We start from the raw sequence: 22,350 nt of genomic DNA, 5'->3' as shown, positions 1-22,350 counted from the left end.
CCCGGTGCTGAAATCTGACAGTTCCACATACCCTGAACCGTGCTGGAGGCCAGTGCTCCCAGAGCTGCAAGAAACCAGAAGTTTACTTTCTAGAATTTTACAGGTACGTGGCAAGATTCAAATCAATCACCTGATGCATTTTTTAATAAGATTCTTTCCCTGTTACTTACACCACAGATTATAAAAAGTAAAATTACCTAGTTAGTTCTTCAGTTGGAGGCAGTTTTGCACTTCACTCAAAGGACGGTGTTTCTAGACTGGTCTGTTGCATTTTCTGATTCTCATGTCAGCGTTAAATGAGGAAAATGTCTTAACTTCTATTTAATATCAATTTTTGTAAGTTTTGAAACAAAACCTAACTTTTGCCTTTGACCTGTATATTGTAAAAGCGCACACACACACACACCAGGTGGTGAGCAGTAGCTGTGCAATATGCCTACAGATTTATATGAATGGAGTAGATTTCAAGAGATAAGGAGAAGAGTTCAGGGTTTATTAACAAGTCGGAAAGTTTGAAGACACCGGCCACCAGAAGAGAGGTGAAGGAAGCTGGGGCATGTCTGGTCTGGGAACAACAACTAGGAGGCCAGATTTTCCACTCATTCATTTTCACAGGCCAGTACGGAGTTTGAGAAGAATACTAAATCCTCTAGAAACTGTAGCTGGAATTCAGAGAAGCAAGATATAATTAGAAGCAGCTAAAACTAGTGGTTAGTCTGGGACTGGAAGTTAGACATTAGGAAATTAAATTCAGGAGACCTATTTCTGACTTTTCTGGGTGACCGTGGCCAAATTCCTTAACTGCATGCGGCCTCAGTTTCCCCAACTGTAAATCATGGATGATGATACATATCTACTGTGTAGACAGCTTGCAGAACCTGTGATGAAAGATGCCATTTAAGTGCAATGCATAATATTGTTATAATCACCAAAGGAGGATTCAGACAGCAAGTTTAACACACCTAACTCTTGCAAAACAGTGTCACTTGGACTTTAAATGAGCACAAATGGTCATCAGGATGACCACTCTTTTGCTTCCCAACCCAGAGATGCCGCAAAAGCCACAGCCTCAGAGTGTGTCCCATTCCAGAAAACGGTGACTGAATCCACAGATAAATCCTCAAAGTAATTTACATATAATTTCTTGCCGCTGCTAACACTCGTTATCCAAATTCAGTTGCAGTTGACAGTTTAATGATAATAGCTTTCTGTTTATATATCATCTGTGATAATGTTCCTATTCTCCTTAAATTCTATCCCCAGTAAAAGGGGTGCTCTAATGTATGCAGCCACAGACCAAAATGATAGTAATTTTCCCTTCTAGTTGGAATGGTTTAGTAAACAATTACATTTCAATTAGAGATAGGGTGCTCATGCAGAGGGAAGCACCAGTTCATTCCAGTCAGCTCGCCTCACAATATCAGAAGGAAAATTCTCCAAAGAAAGTTGAGCTATTGAAGTATAATTTACCTGAGTGCATTTTGAAAAATTAATAGAAACTAAATGGCAAATAGTGTACATTATGCATTGGAAAAAACTTTAAAAAATTCTTTAATATCTAGTCAATAGCAGCCAGCTTGAATCAGGACCCGACATTTAAGATTATGTTGAAGGGAGGAGAAGGATAGGTGAGAGCTTCTTTCATCTCCCCAAGAGTTTCTATTTAGTGGAACGCTGCCATTAGCACTTAATGAAATATTTCATTTATCACGGGGTATTAAGCCAGCTAGGAGGAAGTAAAAATTTTAAACTACTCCTACCACAATGCATTTCAGATGCTGCTGCACGTCCAGCTCATCTGGACCCAATCAGCATAAAGAGACAGGTTAAAGATGTGAACAGGTCAAAAAGCAAAGAATCCTGGGGAGGTTTATTTGTGACTGCAATTACTTCATTGCAAAGGGATCTGAGTGGCACAGAAAGTTTGAACTGCTGGAGCCCCTTTTTGAATGAAATTCAAAATGGGAAGAGCAAGATGTCCTCTTAGGGCAGAGCACCTCAAACTGGGCTCTCCGAACAGCTCCTACGGGGATTCAGAAAAACTTCACAGGGGGATCTTTAGAGTAACTGGAGTTCCCATTCAGTCAACCCCAAATTTAAAAGTCATTAATTGAATGTTATTTATTTGTATTACGGTAGCAGGTAGGAGCTCCAGTCACAGACCAGGACCCTGCTGTGTTAGGCACTGTACAGACACAGAACAAAAGACTGTCCCTGCCCCCAAAAGACTGTCCCTGCCCCCAAAAGTTTGCAATCTAAGTATAGGACAAAACAACAACAACAGATGGATACAAGCAGGCGGAGAGCACAAGGAAACAATGAGACAGTACTGGTCAGCACACAGTCATTAGCACAAGCTGCACTTACACCAGTGAGCTCTGCTAAGAGATCCCTGTCCATTTCCAACCTCTTCACACCCTGAGGATGTTCCACCAAGCTCCTGGCCTGCAGACTAAATATTTTGTTTCTACAACCAATGAGGCTTCATTTGGGCTTGTGATTTAGGAGCAGCTCTTTGCCTCGAAGATGCTGCCTGATATTTTTCCTTTCAGCAGAGTCTACAAGAACTGACTCCAAGTCAGACTTCTCATATCAGAGAATCACATTCAGGCACAGTTCTGAATGGGGGAACAGCACGGTGAACGTTGAGGGAAACCTAAATCCAACAGCAGGGTTTTGAGGTGTGGGGGAGTGTAGAGGAGGGCACAGGGTGAGAGTGTCTATAGAGATGCAGGATATTTAGCCTAGAGGAGAGAGGACCCTTCATCCAGCCCCATCAGGGAAGCAGAGTATGTACTTTAATGGAGTTGCTTTCAAACCCCTTTTGAAAGCTTCCCAGATTACATATCTGACCTATTAATTTACCCTGTCAGAAAGTGAGCCTCAGCACAAAGTCACTGAGCAGTGAGAAATCATTCCAATTCCTTGGCCCACTCTCTCACTGCCGCAGAAACTATTCAGCAGGTCAGACCTTCTCCCCACCAGGGCAGCTGCCTGTCCAGGAACACGCAGGCAAGCAGAGAGAGAATTTAATAAAACCAAGCTCTAATAAAAGTGACCAATAGATGGCAGTATCCTAATGAGATGGGATTGATGTAATTACACTCTGACTTATTCTGCCCTGACTCACAATGTCCCTGCAGAAGCAGAGTATCTCATTTCTAGTGGAGTTCCTCGGGTTCCAGGTCCTTTGCTTGGCTGGTTTATTAAACAACACCACAGGTTTCAGTGTCAAACCCTCCACCCGCTAAACTGTCTGGATTCTATGCAGGAAAATTTGACTTTGGCCAAGGCCTCTCTCTAGCCACAGAACAGGTACATTGAAGGCAACCGCAGGCTTCACTCACCTCCTGCCTGATAACTCATCTAAGCACTGACTCCAAAAACTCAATCTAGGGAGGAAGGAGGAGTCTAGTCTGTCTCTCTTCAGCCCTCGGCTAGTTTGCTGGGGCTGCCAAAAGCAGCAGCAGTTCCTGCCAACTGTGGCAAGAGGCTCTGTAATATCAACCCCTGCCCACTACTAACCTGCCATCAGATGGGAACAACTCTTGGTCACTACAAAGCTGGGTTGGATTTGAAATGACGACTAAATAATGACTAATCCCTTCAGCCCCTATTATTTTGTTTTGTCAACTGGCTGATAAAGGAGCACCTGCACATGAGCACAACAGACCTGTCCTTAGACGGTTTTTTCATGGTGGACATGCTGGTTACAATTCCTCCTCCTAGGAGTCTGTTGTCACCACGCACACACTAAACAGAGAAGGGTTCATCAACACCATTCAACTTTGTGGTTTTCTTCAGCTAATTGGGGGAGCGATCAGAGTCTGTAACCTCCATGGGTACCTGAGCATGTCAGATAATGCAAAAAACTCCCAGTGACTTCAGCAGGGCCTGGATTCACCCTTTGTATGCTGAGATAATGCAATCAAATCTCATGCTTCTGGGCATTAGCTAATCACTGCAGTGAACAAGAAGGAATCCCCAACTCCACATAAGGCACTGCGTAATTGGCTGGGTAATGTACATGATGGTTGGTTGGTTTTTAAAATCAGATGCTGGCCAGAGATAAGATGCGGGACTTGGTTCAAGACTATACCCAGTGTACCAAATTCTGTGATCTTATTTCTGTAACCACATGCCACTTTCAATCATTAGGACACTGCAGACTGCATTTCTCACTGGCTTCACTGGAGTATTCAGGGGACTCTTGGCCATTAAGAGCCATCCAAGCTCCAGTCTCCAAGGAATCAGATGCAAGCAGTAAGACTATTTTTAACATACTAGATGTACTTTGGGAACTCAACAGTCCTGGGGGAGAGGTTTGTACTCATCTCTACAGCCTACACTGCACAAATCTGCCCTGACAGATTTGGAATTGCATTAGTTCTGAGGGACACACCAATGTGCAGCAAATGAGCCTTAGATAAGGCAAAGCTTTTCAGATCATGGTTCGTAAGACGACATCAGATTGCCCTCTGCTCCCATAGCACACAGTGTTGGGGAGATGAGTAACAAAGAAGGAAATTAAGAATTTTGCAGCATATGGATTGTCCTGGGTGAGAGGGTTTTTCACATTTGAGATGCTCTATTAAGATCATATTGACATTATAAGGTGGAAAGAAAAATGTCACTGTGCAGTACAGGATTTTGCTATGATTTTGGGTGCAGTTAACTCTGTGGATGCTGCAGACATATATGCACAGACTCAGACAAGCATAAAGACCAGGGATGGAAGAGATCCATTAGGTCAACTAGTTTTTTTCTCTGAGACAGTTGGGAAAACGGACACATGGAGGAGACATTACAGGCTTGATTTTCAAAAGGTCCCCAACATCAATAGGCGCTGTGGGTGCTCAGAACTTCCAAGACTCGAACCAGCTTCCCCCAGCCTTTCATTCATCACACGTTGCACGAGCCACAACAGAGCCTCCACCACTTCCAATCTCAGGCAGGTTGGCAGATCTTTACATTGAGAGGGGGCATTTCCACGCTGCATCGCTTCGCATTGCAAATGAACACAAGCAACAGAAAATGCAACAGAGCCCAAGCCTCTGAATTTAATGGCTCCTGAGCCCATTGGGCCCTTGGAGACTCCAGAGCACAATGATGGAGATGTCAGGGAAGAACAATCGGCTGTAAAATATGAAAAGCTTACAACATCAAAACCTACAGCAGCAGACTCAAAAGTAATAATCCCATTACCACTAAACTAAAGCACTAATTACTATTCCCAGTGGCAGGAGTGGACTGACTGCTAATGCTCTTCTTCTGGTTAATGAAGGAGGATGAGGAAGAATATATTTCTCCTCTCTCGTATCTTCTAAAATCTGGGAAGTCAGAAAAACTATGCAGGTAATGAAGCCATTCATATTAATGGAAGTCACATTCCAAGGGCTGAGAAGAAACAGAAGTTAGATGATAGTGTACTGTGTAATGCAGAAGACAAATGCCAAACCTCTCACTAGCAAGGGGGTATTTACCGACTACGCTTTTTAAAATTTCATATGGACTTTGGAGCACAGGTTGGTTTTGGTAGCAAGCCACCACATCTCATACAGGCAATCGCATCGGCTAAAGACTGCAATCACTCCTCTGGAAACATACAGTAGATGTACTCCATTTGAACAAGAAAGAGGAGAAATAGAGCTTTACTTCTACCAACCATGAATAAGTGAAAAGATTTCTCCTACATCATCATCATCATCATCATCAAGGCAAAACCCAGAGGGACTTAGCATCTTTGCAGATCAAACACCACCAAGATTGATCTCTAGCCAGGGCCTTAAGATGGTCTAGCTGGATGTTCAGTCTATGAGTCTATGTCCATCCTTGGTCACATCATCACACCACTGATGCTTTTGGCACCCACATGATCATCAATCATGTAGAAGCATCCCTTGATAAATATGTCCACCCTAATAATGTCCATTCCAAAAAAAGCTGCTGAAATCAGACCAATGCTGACAGAGGAGGTTGCTGGGTTTGGCTACAAATATCCTAATGGATTCAGATTCTCTCCCTCAGCTTCCTTAATGCAGAGCAGGTACAAGCGCATAAAACTCATCAATGCCATTTTAAAAACTCTAGAATAAAAAAAGAAGAAGAAAGAAGTAACCTGGTTATCTGGCTGGTCTTCCCATTTCTTGGGAACACTATTTCCTTCTTCTGCAGGACATGTCCCGAGTTTACAGAGATGGTTCAGCAAGTTGATTAATAAGCCTTACTTTTTGCCAGTGCAGCCTGCATCCAGCAAGAAGGTGGATGATTAGAGGAATGGATTTGCAGGTCTTTGAGAAGAAATTAGTTCTCCTCGTGGCACAGAAGCAAGATGGACATCACTTATGCCAAAAGTTACTGCAGAGAGAACCAGATCTAGAGAGAGTGAGTGTTTTCACACATGGCACTCTCTCTGTACACAGACACTGATAGAGTATGGAACACACCATCGCGGTGACTTTAACAATATAATTTTCACAGATGCTAACAATTGCTCATGCCTCCTAGCAAATGCTAACAAACATCCCACACCCTGTTGTTTAGTATTTCACACTCCTCATTATTTGCCGTTAATTATGTAGAACACAGTACTTTACAGAATACACAAAGAGACAAGGTCCAGGTTTCCAAGAGCTCCCCCCCAGCGATAACCAGGCCAGCAGTATAGTGCAGGGATACAGTGGGCAAGGGAAACAACGTAGGTGGCTTTGCAAGTACTAGGTTTTAAAGAAGAATTTGAAAGAAGGAAGGGATAAAATAAATGGCCTAAGGAGATGAAGACAAAGGGAGCAATTAGCAGAGAGGATGCCGAGGAGCGTAAGGAGAGAAGTGGGATGTAGGAAAAGATGAAAGAAGAGATGTAGACAGGGGCGGAGTCGTGCAGAGCCTTGAAGGGGAGGATGATGAGCCTGAGCGTAAGGACATGCAGATGGAAGCAGAATTTCTGCACAGGAGTTCTGCTCCCAATGGGCTCATTCCCCCTTCACCTGAGCTCATCCTCCTGGGTGTGACAATAAGTGATCTTTACTGTGCCCAACGGGTGCTACAAATCAAAGATTAGGGCTTCAGCTGGGGTAGAGGCAGTAGGAGCAGCAACAAGAGGTTCTGTTTGCTTCCAATAATACAAGTAATAAAAGAGCAAAAGAGAAACACAATCTATGGAATCGGCAGAATCTTTGAGTTTCCCCAAGACTTTCCTATGAGGCCTCTGCAGTGCTGTAGGGATTTGTGGCAAAACCATTTTGCACAACACCCAAAGTCTAAACATTTATTTACAAGTCCAGCATCAGAACAGACAAAATTAGGCTCTACTCCTAATAAGAGATCAGATCAGCAAATTGAGAACTCCCCCCCCGAAGAAAAAGCGTTTAGATGCGGCAGCCTGGTGGTTACTGATTTTGCTTCAGATTTTAACAACATTAACATAAAGTAGCTGGTGTCTAAGGTTATGTTTACGCTACAAACCAGGAAGTGTAGTAAGTGTAGACATACCCAAGTTAGCTTTGATCTACTAGCCCCACCCTCCCAGGACCCCGGTACAGACTTGTGTGGCCAACGCCAGTGCTTCTACGGCTTCACTGCTATTATTCTTCAAGCTAGCTTTGATCTAGTTAGATCAAAGTATGTCTACAGGTGTTGTAATCATACCTCCCGGGTACAGTGTAGACATATCCTGAGATTCCTCTAGCTCTGTTTACTTGTTCCAATGTATCCATGACGTAGAAAGGATTGACCGGTTTAGATTTAGGACCTGTCTTTGCGGGATCTCCTCCAGAGAGGAGGCAGTTTTACACTCTGGATTCAGGGCTATGTACAGATCAGTTACTAAGGCAGTACGACTCTAAAGAGATTAGAATCAATTAGTTTAAATTTGGTATTTGAAGTCTGGAACGTTCTCTCATTTTTTTGTTGTTTTCAGGCTTTCTTGGCCATTTAGAAGGAAGATACTTTGTAAATGGAATTTTTTTAATGAGTTTGATAAACTTGAGGAATTTGCAGCAGCTGAATTTGGTTACAGACAGATGAAATATAAATGACTTAATGGTGCCACTGGCATTAACATGCATTGCTTTGGATATTTTATACTGCCGTGTGTGAATACACAACTAAATAATATACGTCACTGTGTCTTATGCAGTTTGCGGATATGCACAACATTGCACACATGCATGAATAGGACTGTCCCCTTAGCGAATGCCTTTCATCTGACAGGAGGATCTTAAAGAGCTTTACAACTGTCTGCCCCATTGTTCTCATTTTACAGTCAGAGAACCTAACACAATGAGGTTAAGTGACTGGCCCAAAAAGTTACAGAGCAAGTCAGTGGCAATGCTAGGAAAGTGAACCCAGTTCTCCCGTCTCCTAATTGTTGCTCTTATCACCACTCCTTACTCCCGTGAGTAATTAGTTTATAAATAGCACTGTACAGATGAACATGGCCATGCATATTTATGTACTAACATAAATGACAACTCTAGAGTATGCAGACCCAAAAAGGTCCACATGCGCTCACACAACTACGATTTACACGTGCAAAATGGGCTCCATAGACAAACAGCTTCCAGTGCAGCACAGAATCATAGAAATGTAGGACTGGAAGGGACCTCGAGAAGTCCAGTCACCTGCACTGAGGCAGGACCAAGTAAACCTAGATCACCCTGACAGGGGTTTTTTCTAACCTGTTCTTCAAAGCCTCCAATGATGGAGATTCCATATCCTCCTTTGGAAGCCTATTCCAGAGCTGAACTAGCCTTAGAGTTAGAAAGCTTTTGCTAATATCGAACCTAAATCTCCACTGTTGCAGATTAAGCCAATTACTTCTTGTCCTCCCTTCACTGCACATGGAGAATAATTGAGGACGTCCTCTTTACAACAGCCTTTAACAGGCATGGAGAGCATCACCAGGTTCCCCTCAGTCTTCTTTTCTCAAGACTGAACTTCCCAATTTTTTTAAACCTTTCCTCAGAGCCCAGGTTTTCTAAACCTTTGATAAAATTTGTTCCTCTCCTCTGGGCTCTCCAGTTTATCCACATCTTTCTTAACATGTGGTGCCAGAATTGGACACAGTGCTCCAGCAGAGGCCCAACCTGTGCCACGTAGAGCGGGACAATTATCTCCCGCATCTTACGTGACGACACACCTGTTAATACACCCCAGCAAAATATTGACCATTTTCACAATCGTGTCACATTGTTGACTCATTCAATTTGTGATCCACTACAACCCCCAGATCCTTTCCAGCAGTATGACCACATGGCCAGTTAGACCCCATTTTGTAATTGTGCATTTGATTTTTGCCTTCCTAAGTGAAGTACTTTGTACTTGTCTTTATTGAATTTCATCTTAAGTTCAGACCAAGTCTCTAATTCGTCAAGGTAATTTTGTCCTTGCGGTAAATTTGTCAAGTTCTAATTTTGTCCTCCAAAGTGATTGTAACTCCTCCCAGCTTAGCATCATCTAAATTTTTTAGAAGCATACTCTCCACTCCATTGTATTGAATAGTACTGGACCCAGGATTGACACCTGTGAGATCCACCAGTTGTGCCCTCCCAGTTTGACAGTAAATCATTGGTAACTATTCTGAGTAATATCTTTCACCCAATTGTGCACCCATCTTATAGTAGTTTCACCTAGACCACATTTCCCTAGTTTGCTTATGAGAATGTCATGTGGGACTGTGTCAAAAGCTTTACTAAAAATCAAGGTATTTCACATCTATGGCTTCCCCCCATTCACTAGGCCAGGAACCTGTCAAACGAAATTAGGGTGGGTTGGCATGATTTGTTCTTGACAAATCCATGCTGGCTATTCTTTATAACCCTATTATCCTCTAGGTCGGGGTCGGCAACCTTTCAGCAGTGGTGGGCCGAGTCTTCATTTATTCACTTAAATTTAAGGTTTCGCGTGCCAGTCATACATTTTAACATTTTTTAGAAGGTCTCTATAAGTCTATATATTATATAACTAAACTACTGTTGTATGTAAACAAGGTTTTCAAAATGTTTAAGAAGCTTCATTTAAAATTAAATTAAAATGCTGATCTTATGCCGCCAGCCCGCTCAGCCGGTTGCTGGCCTGGGGTTCCGTTCACCTTGGCCGGCAGTGGGCTGAGGGGGCCAGCGGCCAGGACCCCAGACCGGCAGTGGGCTGAGTGGCTCAGCCCACTGTCAGTCTGGGGTTCTGTTCCCCAGCTCCTGCCAGCCAAGGTCCCGGCTGCTGGCCCCGCTCAGCCTGCTGCCGGTCTGGAGTCCCGGCCCTGTCCACATAGAGTAGGTACCTACCTTCTCCCTGGTTCTAGCCATTCTCTTCCTCTCTGCACTGAGATGAGGGTGGGAGTGTGCTGAGAACAGGGCTGGGGGTGAAGGAGCAGGCTGGGGGTTGGGGTGCAGGGTCTGGCCAGGAGCTAGAATGAGGGAGGGGGCTCAGAGTTGGGCAGGAGGTTTGGGTGTGGAGCGCTTACCTGGGCAGCTCCCATTTGGTGCGAGGGGTGCAGGAGCTCCCATTTGGTGCAAGGGGTGGGAGTGGGGATGTGGGGGGTACAAGAGTCAGGACATGGGGTGTAGGGGGGCTGGGTACGTGTGGGGGGTGCAGGAGTCAGGGCAGAGGGCTGGGGTCGTGGGGGTGCTCCCATACCCCGCCCTGAGCAGCTCACGGCAGGGGGCTGGAGGGGATATGCCCTGATTCCACCCCTTCCCCAAGGTCCCCGGAACAGAGAGCACGCTGCAGCTCCGCTTTTACCTCTCCCCCTCCTAGCAAGGACTGTCAGCTGATCGGCTGCAGGGAGGGAGAGAAGGAGGGGCAGGAATCCAGGGGGGGGGGGGGGGGGGGGGGAGGAGGAGAAGAGGCCGGGGGAGAGGGAAGCTTGCCTGCCCTGCAAGGAGAGAGCGGTGGGCGGAAAAGAGCGGGCCGGGCCAGGCCGGATTTTTAGTGGCACGCTGCTGTCTGCCCGGGTCTGGCAAACAGCAGCATGCCATTAAAAATTGGCTCGCGTGCCATAGGTTGCTGACCCCTGCTCTAGGTGCTTACAAACTGATTGTTTCATAGTTTGTTCCAGTATCTTCCCAGATATTGAAGTTAGGTTGATTGGTCTGTAATTCTCTGGGTCCTCTTTCTTCCCCTTTTTAAAGAGAGGTACTATGTTTATTGTTTTCCAGTCCATGGGACCTCACTTGTCCTCCAGGAGTTCTCAAAGATAATTGCTATGAATCAGTGGGGATTTCTGAAAGTGAACTGGGTGTGCTCGCATTTTTGAGATTGTACCCATTGTACTTCCTTTGAAATTCTGGCCCTGCATATCTGGGCTTACCATGTCCCGCCCCTGCATACAATCTGAGTGCTCGTAGTGTCTGGTCCTGTATAGTATGTGTGATCACACAGAGAAAATGCAGAAACATACTGTGAAAGCCAGCTCCTAGAGTACATGCCTGTCTCATACATACAAACACGATGTGCAGCTTTATTCTCTGGGCACAACACACACCCCACTCTTGAAAATGTGCCCCTTTAAGTGCCTTGGCCAGTGCACAGATCTGGTGTATCAGTTTCTAGCTAGTTACACTTTAAGCTTACACTTTCTGCAGAGAGAGCTGTGAAGAGATTTTCCTCGTAAATTATTGCTATTGAAGGTTACTCCAAAGACCTTGGTGCCCTCAATTGATTATGAATCCTGCATTCCCCAACATACACGCTCTGTTTCATTAACTACAGATGGGGCCAGGATGAGGATACTTTTAAAAAAATGGCTTCTCTTGGCTGGATCATTACAGCCTAGTTTTAAAATGGTTTATTTTGCTTCCATGGTTGTACCTCCCATTTGTCAACAGAGCTTGTTCCTGACCCATATAATTATTGGGCTTTCATATTATTCTTTCAGAAAGCTCAGCCTGTAGGCGGAACATAATGCAATCTGTTCAGAACACCTATGTATGGGATGCTATGGAGAAGAGCTGACTCAGTCAGGACAAGGAGGGGAGCAGTAACAAACACCTCTGTGCAAATTCTAACGTAAGACAAAATGAAGATCTCAGACCTTATCTTCAAGGCAACACCAAGAGTCTGTGCTTCCACAGACGTCACTGGGAAACAACATACAAATCTAAAGAAAGACAGTCCCTGATTTAAATTAAATCTTAGAAGGTTACTGAGAAGGTCTTTACAGCTGTGTATTCTAATAATAGCTACTAGCATCTGCACCTTTATGTAAAAATAAGCAATCGAAGCAAACATGGCCCTCTCATCTCTAAGCACAAACAGCGACAGATAAACTCTCCTCTTGGTCTGTCATAAATATAAAGGGAAGGGTAACCACCTTTCTGTATACTGTGCTATAAAGTCCCTCCTGGCCAGAGGCAAAGTCCTTTTACCTGTAAAGGGTTAAGAAGCTCAGGTAACCTGACTGGCACCTGACCCAAAACGACCAATGAGGGGACAAAATACTTTCAAATCTGGAGGGGGTGGAAAAAGGCTTGTGTGTGTCTGTGTGATATCTTTGCTGGGAACAGATCAAGGATGCAAGCCCTCCAACTCCCGTAAAGTTAGTAAGTAATCTAGCTAGAAAATGCATTAGGTTTTCTTTGTTTTGGCTTGTGAAATTCGCTGTGCTGGAGGAAATGAGTATTCTTGGTTTTGGTCCTTTTGTAACTTAAGGTTTTGCCTAGAGGGATTCTCTATGTTTTGAATCTGACTGCCTGTAAAATTATCTTCTATTCTGATCTTACAGAGTTGTTCTCTTATCTTTTTTTGTTCTTCTAATAAAGTTCTGTTTAAGAATCTGATTGGGTTTTTTGGATCTTAAAAATCCAAGGCTGGTCTGTGCTTATCTTGTTTATTCTCACACCCCCTTTCCTGGGGAGGCTTAAGAGCTTGGGGGGATATTTTGGGGAAATCGGCATTCCAAGTGGTCCTTTCCCTGTTTTTTGTCTAAATCACTTGGTGGTGGCAGCATACTGTTCAAGGACAAGACACAATTTGTGCCTTGGGAAAGTTTTTAACCTAAGCTGGTAAAAATAAGCTTAGGGGGCTTTTCATGCGGGTCCTGACATCTATACCCTAGAGTTCAGAGTGGGGAGGGAACCCTGACATGGTCAAACCCCAGAGAGGTAATGAAGGTGGCGAGAGACTTTTACCGTGACACGGAATGGCGTCGTGGTGGTGGGCTCCATGCTGGGATTTTTCTCCATGACCCCGCTGGGCATGCTGCGCCGCTGCCCGGCCCTCTCTGGGGGGGACTCTGCAAAGGGCACAGAAAACAAAGGACAATTAAAACCACACACCCAACGCCAGAGCAGCAGCAGGACGGGGGCAGGCCACTGCAGGTGCAGCTTTCTTCTTTGAGATACACTTGCAAATGAGCTGACTTAACAAGCCCACTCTAACCACTCGCATTTCTCACAGTCACCAAGGTGCATGGTTAAACAGCAGGGCTTTTCTGCTTACAATGACTGGCATTTCCTATAGAACCTTCCATTTCAGGATCTCAAAGTGCCTTCTCTACGTTCGTTAAACTCCAGAACAGACCCGCGAGGGAGCCATCATTATTCCCATTCTGCAGATGCGTAAAAAGGAAATGCAGAGCAGCTAAATACAAACTGTACACAAATCAGCGATCCATGCACATGCTGCTTTGACACTCCTAAGGCAGAAAGCAAGCCTGCTCTTAGGGCTTAAGAACAGAACTGAAAATCAGTAAGTGGGGCGGGAGAGCAGGGAGTGAGGAGGCTAAATTCATGAGTATCTATAAAGCGCTTGGGGAATCTCAGAAGGAAGGCTACAGATTAGGGCACAGAGTTAGTTTCAAAATGTGTTTTTTCAGTTAAATGCACAATCCATAATCCAAAAGCACAGTGGGATTCAGGGAAGTGGTCGTATTATCAGAGTGCCACACGATGGGGCCAATTCCTTACACTGGTTCCACACCTTTTCACCCGGGCTCTTAGTTTTGAGCAATAATAATAGTCTGTCCTTCTCTTTAACCTGCAGATCTCGCAGTGCTCTCACAGCCTGACTCGTGGAGCCTTGCAAGATATCTATGAGAAAAAACACATCAGCTCCATCTTATAGATCAGGAAACTAGAATAAAAGGGGACCTGCCTGAAATCACACAGGCAGCCTGCAGTAAAGCAGCCAGAGCACAGAACCCGAACGTCCCAACTCCACGGTCCCAGATCATGAACAAAGTGGCCTCCCCGCCCTTCTGCACATCTACTCAGACAAGTGTCCCACTGCTAGCAGGACAGAGCCTCCTCTTCAAACCTACACAGGGCTCCAACTGCCAGGAGACACCAGGGAGCTCCCAGGCTGCCCCTGGGCGAGGCGACAGTCACGCCTCCAATTGCAGCGATGACAGTGTCTAGTGCCTCTCAAATGAAGGTCCATTGGGTACTGAATAGCACAAGGGAGTGGATGCTAAACTAGAAGCTCAGACTTCTTATTTTATTAGGACCTAGGATCTCCAGGGCTCTGATTTATTCACATCCTTTGGGGGCTTGCAACGTATATTATCCCAATTGCTCCCTATTGTTTATCGTTAAAGAACCACTTAACATCCTTCGTGTGACTCTGCTAATCAATGTCACTGGCCTGGAGAAACCCCCAGTGCTTCACGACTTTTGAAAGAGGAGAGGATCTCAATGAATTTTTGTGGCATTTCCTAAGCACAGGATCCATGCAAAAACAAGTAGATTCCAGAATCTACAGAAAACCAGCTCTTCCCCCTCCCCTGTCCAACATAAGATAAACTAAAGAAACTAATCATAATGCTTAAACATTTGTGAATATTGTTCAAATACCATATTTCACAAGCAACAGGTCCGCTCACCAATATGATGACGTTGCTGAGACCATGGTTGGGAACAACAGGTAGCTTAAACTTGCTGCAAAGGCAAATTACTGGGGTATACTGTGTTATGGGGAGGGCTTTGCAAATTAGCATGCAAAGAAATTTAAAGCTGGGACAACCTATACTTTTGAATGTCTGAAAAAAGCGTGCCTCGTGTAACTAGTGTAACTTAGAGGTGCTTTGTTTGCCAATTCTCAGCTTTTACCACACCTGTGATCTGCAATTTGCTGCAATCAGGTCTTGGCAAAGGCTCAGCCTTGGCAAGGATTCTCTCCTTGCTTTTGCCATAGGCTGCCATCAGCTGGGATCCGTGAGAAATGACTAACGGCCGTAACTCCAGAGGGCGCTCGCTGAGCCGCATATTAAACTACTGCAGGATTGTGAGAGTCTCCTCCTGAACTGGATAAAATGCCTGCTCAGTGACATCTTCATTGGTGGGGGTGCCCATATGGAGCTCCTGAGCTTTGGCCATGCAACCTGTGCCTTCAGCCAAATCCCAGGAGCAGCTAATTCACTGCTCTCAGAATCTGTAGCCAAGACTTCCAATTAGCTAGCTGCCTTCTTTGAAGAATGTTGCCTCTTGCTTCTCAAGGAAGCAATCAAGTCTTTTGGCGTTATCCCCTTTTGCACGAAAGCTCTCACATGATTCCTTTGATCAGACTCCTTTTTTGGATTGTCATAAAGAAGCCACTTGATTATAGTGGTTTCCAAAGTGGGTTCAAGATGACATGGAAACAAACAGGCTGCTTTGCATTTTTAATTATCAGAACTATGAACAGGCAGATTAACAATTCTTCTCATGTACATGGCTGGAGAACAAGAGTAGGACGACTAAATTAAAAAAGCGGCAAGAAATCCCTTGCCCTCTCCTCCCCCTCAAATGCAGAGCCAAACACTGCCAGAGCCTATAGCTCAAAGGGATAGCACCAGTTGCTCTATGTAAATGTCACAACACTTTTGACTTGCACCATGGTGGCTTTTCAGATCAAGTTGCACAATTGTCTGCCTTTTTCTTTATAGCCTCTGCATCTGCTTCATCTTCTAATCGCACAGGGCAGAATTCTGAGGAGTAAAGGAAGCAGATTAGAGGTGGGTCAAGAAGACTGTGTTTGGATCTGGGGTAGGTTGAAACAAGAACTCGGGAGTCAGGCTCGAAGTCCATTCAGGACTAGGGTTTGGAGCCAGATTTGTTTGCACTGAAGTCTCATGAGCTGTTCTCACAAGATCTTACCCCAAGATTTCAGTTGCATACAATCCAAAACCAGAACACAGACCACTTCCATCTTCTGATCTGAGCCCAGAATCAAAACATACAGATGGGTTAGGATCACATTATTCTCCAGCTCCAATTTCAAAAGGGGTTTGCAGCCAAGTTTCCAGTTTTGACGCATTCAGAGCTCTGTATCACAGCAAATGCACCCCCTGGATCTCTGTGAAGAGGCTAAATACAGCAATGGGAGGGAGGGGTTTTGTTGGAAGGAGATAATCGCCCCCAGACAGATTAGGATCCTTCTTACTGTCAGAAGATTATAGCAAAACCAATTGTATGTGGTGGAGAGGAACAACAAATTTAAATTAAGGTTTGGATTTGCCCCTCTCCCATCCTCAGTGCTAGCCCAAGAACTACTGATCAGGAAAGCCTTGCATGTTTCTTACTCACCCATACCACGGGTGTTTGGCAGGGCTATTACCTCTGCCCATAAATGAGCCACTGTCACCAGCACCTGTCCATATGAAGTGCATGGTTACATTTGCCTCCCTGCCTACAGCAAAGACAGGCAGGCTGTAGGAAGACAGAGTCAATCTTTGACTTTACCTCTCTCCTTCTTACTTCTACTGAAAGTTCCTTCTATTTTGTCTGCCCATCTGGAAACGGAACAGCCCTTAGGGATGACCTGGGTTCTAGTGACTTGACTTGGGGGTGGGGGGGATGAAGCAGTTCTGTTATTCCTTTCTATAGGAGTGAAGTCTTAGCACACAAGACAAAGGAGGATTCCTAGGTCCTATTCTCAGCTCTGTCACAGACTCACGGGGTGACCCTGGACCTTTAAGTACTCTGTTGCTAAGGTTCTCAGTCTGTAAAATAGGTTTAATACTTGCCAATCTCAGAGCAGTGTTATGGGGTTTCATTAAAGTCTGTAAATTGTTTTAGGTCCTAAAATGAAAGATTCTGTGGAAGAGGAGTGTGTTATTACAGGCAGCTAACCAGAGTGGCATTTACAGAAGTACTTAGTATTATCAAATGCCACCCGCTCCTCACTAGCTGCTGAGTTTCTATGTAAATTGGATATCAGCCTTCAGCTCATAGAAATACTTGGATTATACCTTCATTTGACCATTTATTGGCTCTAGATCCGAGGTGATTTGGGGGCTTAGACACACAGTATCTCTGGACACCATTTGCTGTCCAAAAGTCTTCAGCAGGTTATTAACTTAAAGCCACCAAATCTCTCCTTTATGACACGCATGACCTGAGAAATCACTGAAGTAACAGTCTACAAAGGAGGATTATACGTGCAGGCAAACTGGATCTGAACGATGACTCCTTAGGTGTAATTGATAAAGCCACATTATCACAGAGCAGAGATGCCAGTGGGCAAACACGGATAGCAAAGAAAGCGATGGCTTCCATGTTCCCTCATGTTTTCACCAACCTTCCTTGTACGAGCCAGGCTAAAGTGGCTGGGAAGCATGTGAATGAGTAGCAGGCGGATTTTCTGCCCTTGCTCTTGGGAAGTTGGGCCAGACTTAACAAACATGCAGTATTGCTGTTCCCTTACAAATGCTTTGATGGATCAGAAGAGGGATACAAATCACAGGAGGCAAAAATGAATTTTGTTGCTACCCCACCTCAGATTATTCATTTAATTTCCTTTTTGCCACTGATGGCCTTGCTTCTTTTTTCTGCTTGTTTCTCAGCAGAAACAGAGAGAGCGAGACCACTTTACTCATCATCAGTTTCACTTCTACTGCATCTTATGCAAAAACATGCTCCTTTTGCTGTCACCTTGAGCTCCTTCTCCCTCACCTCCCTCTCCGTCCACCTGGGACATCTTGTCATAAACCTATACTGTCAAATCTCTGGGTCAGAGCCTGATCCTTGATTGGGGCTATGTGCCGCTGTAATTATGGAGCAGCGATAATGACTGTCATAGTGAAGGCAGGTTTCAGAGTAGCAGCCGTGTTAGCCTGTATCAGCAAAAACAACAAGGCGTCCTTGTGGCACCTTACAGACTAACAAATCATAGAATATCAGGGTTGGAAGGGACCTCAGGAGATCATCTAGTCCAACCCCCTGCTCAAAGCAGAACCAATCCCCAATTTTTGCCCCATATCCCTAAATGGCCCCCTCAAGGACTGAACTCACAATCCTGGGTTTAACAGGCCAATGCTCAAACCACTGAGCTATCCCACCCCACTCCCAATCTGGCCCATTCAGCACAATTGGAAGGCTCTACTCAGAGACCCAGCATAAAAAAGCAGCAATTTAGGATTATTGCAGGTATAGACTAAGGTGCATTGGCAGGAATCCAGTCAGGGGGAGGGAAGTTTACACAAATATGCCTGGGTTCTCTCGAGTCCATTCTCCACAAGCATCAAATCCATCTACATCCACAAAGAACTCAATTGTGCAACCGAGAGTAACATGAGTGTGAGGAAGGACTGCAGAATGGGGGTGGGGGTGGGGGTGGGACGGTTGACACTAAAGCAGAGCAACAAACTCCTGAAGGTATTTTTGCAATATAAAATATTAACTTACTCAAGTGGCCAATGCAAAAAGTACTACACTGAAAACACTTAGGGAGTTTTTAAAAATTACTCTGAAGGAGATCAAAAGAAAAGTATTCCCCTTTCTGGTCAGTTCCAGAACCTCCTAAAATTATTCTTTAATACAATAATTCTTCAATACAAAAAGGTATTAAGTATGTAAATCTCTGCACATCTAGACAAGACAAATTTAAATAGTAAAAAAATATTATGTTGGCCAACTCAGTGGCTTTTTTCAAGCATGAGAAAAGCTTGACTTTGGGAATAAACTGGCAACTCTTCCAATTCCCAGAGTAACATAGATAAAACAGTACTTCAGGATACATCTATTATCTAGCTACCTCACAATGGAGCAGTCCACCTGTGACACAGTGTTTAGAAAGACGTGTAACCCTTCTGCTTGTCAGAATTGGCAGCAACAAGGGCCGGGTTCAATAACTAGGGGTTCCATTCCAATAACAATGCAAAACCGGCTCGAGCCCCCACCCAGTGACCTGGGACAAATATATACCACCCCCGCTGGGCACCTCCAAGAGGCAATACTTCCCCTCTCGCAAGCACATATAGTCTGAGTGTAGCAAAAAGCCTTTTAATAACAGAGAGAAGCAATGTGGCATTATGTTGGGGAAGCATGTATTTGGGCATAAGCTTTTGTGGGCTAGTTAAGGCAGATACAAATGGACAACAACTTTCTGGTTCTCCTACATTCTCCATTAGCCCAAGGCTGTGATGTGCTTAGCTTGGCAACACTGCCGGGGAAGATAATCTAAAATAAAACTAACTTCCTTGAAATTCATTAAAAATAGACTGGAAAACATTTATCCCAGGTTCTTAAATATATATAAATAAAATGATCTGCCTCCCCATGTGTGTGAAACTTTTCTAAGCAGTGGAGGTAGGAACATTTACTGTCACGCCAAGCTTACTACCCACAGTATTAGGATGATGCTAATAAATACTCTAAATAATAATAATTAAAAATACTTAGTACTTCATAAACATTAATTAATTTAGGATCATCAGGCACATGGCTACGTCTGAAGATTATTTCTAGACTGTAACAAATGGATTTGATTTGTTAACTGTTAATTTGATTTGTTAATCCCTGGTGTTTGAATTAGGAAATTAACTAATCCTCATCACAGTTTTTATATCCCCAATTTTCAGATGGAGAAAAAACCATAGAGCAGTTAAACTATTTACCCAAGGCTTACAGGAAGTCAGCAGCAAAACTGACCATGTCAGCAGCTCTGGGGTCCCAGGCTCCTGCTCAGCCCACTCAAGAAGGCTGCTTTCTTAACTGTCATTCAAATTACTCAAAACAGCACGTGTAACACATGGCACCAATATTAATACTGTTCACTTTCCACTTAACAAGTCTTATTTTACAGTAGCATCACCTGTTCCTGTAGGTCACAGCTAGTCCAAGAAGAGGTCATCAGAATTACCCTCTCACTGTTAGGAATGAAATTTACTGACTACTTCTACTTGAGCAAGTGTAATATTCTCAGGTCACTTCCCTGAAAGCCCCATATAATTCATGCTGAACAAGGTTCCAGGAGCCAGCCGATGGAAGAGACAGATCGTAAGAACAAAGGAAAAGCTGGAATTACTAACTGACCAGCAGAGACTTCCAGCAAGTTCTCACTTGGACTTTCTGATATGAAACTGTTCTGACTTCAAACAAGAAAAGGAGGCACAAAATCTGAATGCACGCCCATAAAGTTAGCAATAAGAATCATCTCCCTTAACTCACCAAAAGGAAACGGTGCTTGTTAGCAATCCCTATGCCATGACACTCCGAACAAGTCAGGAATAAGATGAGATGCAGAGCTGATGACTTCATCATCTTCTACAGGAAGAAAGTGAAATATGACTGGAATGCTGGCTGGAGAGGCACAGCAGGAGGTAGGGAGCGGAGAGATGTCTTTGCCAGGACTCTAATGCTGAAGTGCTTTAAGGAATGGAGACTTTAGAGGATAAAAAAAAACTCCAGCAGGTCACCTGGAAATACTGAAGAACTACTGAAGTCCATTAGGACTGGAAATGGACATGGGAAATACAGTCTATACAATGCTCATGAAAAAGAGTTAAACACCCTCTTTCTTGCCCTCCGGATATGATCAGCCAATGAAAAAGTTTGTTATGGTCACCCAATGCGTCATTATTTTGTCCCCTTGGCAGAATGTTTTGATACTCCATGACCTGCTTTGGAGATTTAAAGGGGTGGAGTTTCTGTGAAACCAGGGGGAACTGGAATTACCTGTCTCTTGTTCGTGCTGTTTAATTACACGCAGCTGAATTAATCTCTTCACCTTAATGAACTCACATGTTCTTCAACTAATTTCTGCACCATTTAATGGCTCTTTAACCCAACCACAACAGGAGAGAGGAGGCAGCAAACGTAGAAAGAACGAATATACTCAGAGTGGCTCAGATAACCATTTATTGGTTGAAAGGGACCCCTTGAGAGAAGATGTCTCTAGCATCAGTGTGATCCTGAATAAGGATCTACAAGTTGAGGAGGGGTTGGGAGACAACCCAGAGAGACTCCCAGAGAGCTTTAAGGGTCCCCAGGACTCCAGATAAGCTTAAAGTGCGACCTGGGGGGTGATGGATGTTAAAGACATAGCTAAGAAGGGTTGTTAGGGCAGTAGAGGAAAAATGCATGAGAAGTTTTAAAATGGACAGAATGCCCTGGGAGTAAAATGAAGACGGAAATGAGTATGTATGTGTTGGGTCAACTCTCTCCTTCAAGATTTGGGAATAATTTCATATGGGAGGCAGAGACTCTCAAAATGTTTGAACTCCAATGGATAAGGATCAACTAAGAGCTCATGAAGGATTTCAAAAGTGCTGTTATCAAGATCTGCCCGTTTCAATCAATTTCTAAACTGCATATTCCAGGACTAGAAATATTGTATGGATGCAAGGTGAGCTTCCTTGCCTGAGCCCCTAGAGATCTATGGGAACACACCACTCATTGCCCTAACAGTCCATTGGTGTATTCCACTAGATCCCCTAAAGCAACATTGTAACCCTCATTCTACACAAAATTAGCTACAATTTGAACCCTTTATTGGGCAGTAATATCGATTTTTATATAAAATTGTTGAAAATCATTGTGGTTTAGATCAGTTAAGGACTCCCCTTGAAAATTAGATTTAGCTGAAGTTGCTGCTAACAAACATCCAGAATGGATATTCCCAGGGATAATTAAAGCCTTTCCTGGAAAGTTCACTGCCACTTTTTATATTAGAATAAAATTATTTCTTTTCGCCTCTGGGAATCTTAAGATGTAAAATGGGCTTTTGTAAGGCACAAGCAGCTCATATCCTATAATCTTGTCTCTCTTCTCTGCTGGAGTCGGCACCTCACTCCCAGTTCATTTAATGACTCACATAGAGGTTTCATCTTTCACATTCTCATCCTTTCACTATAATTTTCAGAACAATTAATGATGCATTTTGCAGCACTATGCCTTTTAAAAAACTACACTTTTCACATAACCATTCCGATAGGACAAGAACAAAGTCGGGCCATTGTCTGACACCCCCATTTATACAGACACTCACCCACTGTCCATGATGCTCTGTGACACAAATGAGTTAGAATTAACAAGTTAAGAGCTGCCTGTGTTGACTAGCAGTTCGAGCTCTGTATGGTCTAGTAGGACCTCCAGGTTCAATTCCGGACCCAGAGCTCAGTCCCCTCTTGCAGTGGCTGAGAGAGTTACAGGAGACAGC

At 44.1% G+C, this 22,350-nt stretch overlaps 1 protein-coding gene across 16 annotated transcripts in view; it reads right to left on the bottom strand.

Moving 5' to 3' along the window:
- The window catches only part of DAB2IP (DAB2 interacting protein), a 347,539-nt gene that overhangs the window by 219,180 nt on the left and 106,009 nt on the right, over nt 1-22,350 (bottom strand). For 14 of the 16 annotated variants that reach the window (XR_012665207.1, XM_048823306.2, XM_048823318.2 and 11 more), the window contains one exon: nt 13,125-13,228. Coding sequence is in view for 11 of the 16 variants with exons in the window: in XM_048823306.2 (XP_048679263.2) it covers nt 13,125-13,228 (104 nt within the window). In the remaining 5 variants the exon portion in view is untranslated. Of the gene's footprint in view, nt 1-13,124; nt 13,229-20,360; nt 20,436-22,350 lie in introns of those variants that run through there. The other 2 variants (XM_075120301.1, XM_075120299.1) reach the window with 2 other exon arrangements.

This window comes from Caretta caretta, chromosome 16, assembly GCF_965140235.1.
Source record: "Caretta caretta isolate rCarCar2 chromosome 16, rCarCar1.hap1, whole genome shotgun sequence".
In the NCBI taxonomy this organism is placed as follows: domain Eukaryota; kingdom Metazoa; phylum Chordata; order Testudines; family Cheloniidae; genus Caretta; species Caretta caretta.
The sequence above is the reverse complement of the archived record's forward strand: the minus strand, read 5'-3'. Positions and strand labels throughout refer to the sequence as shown.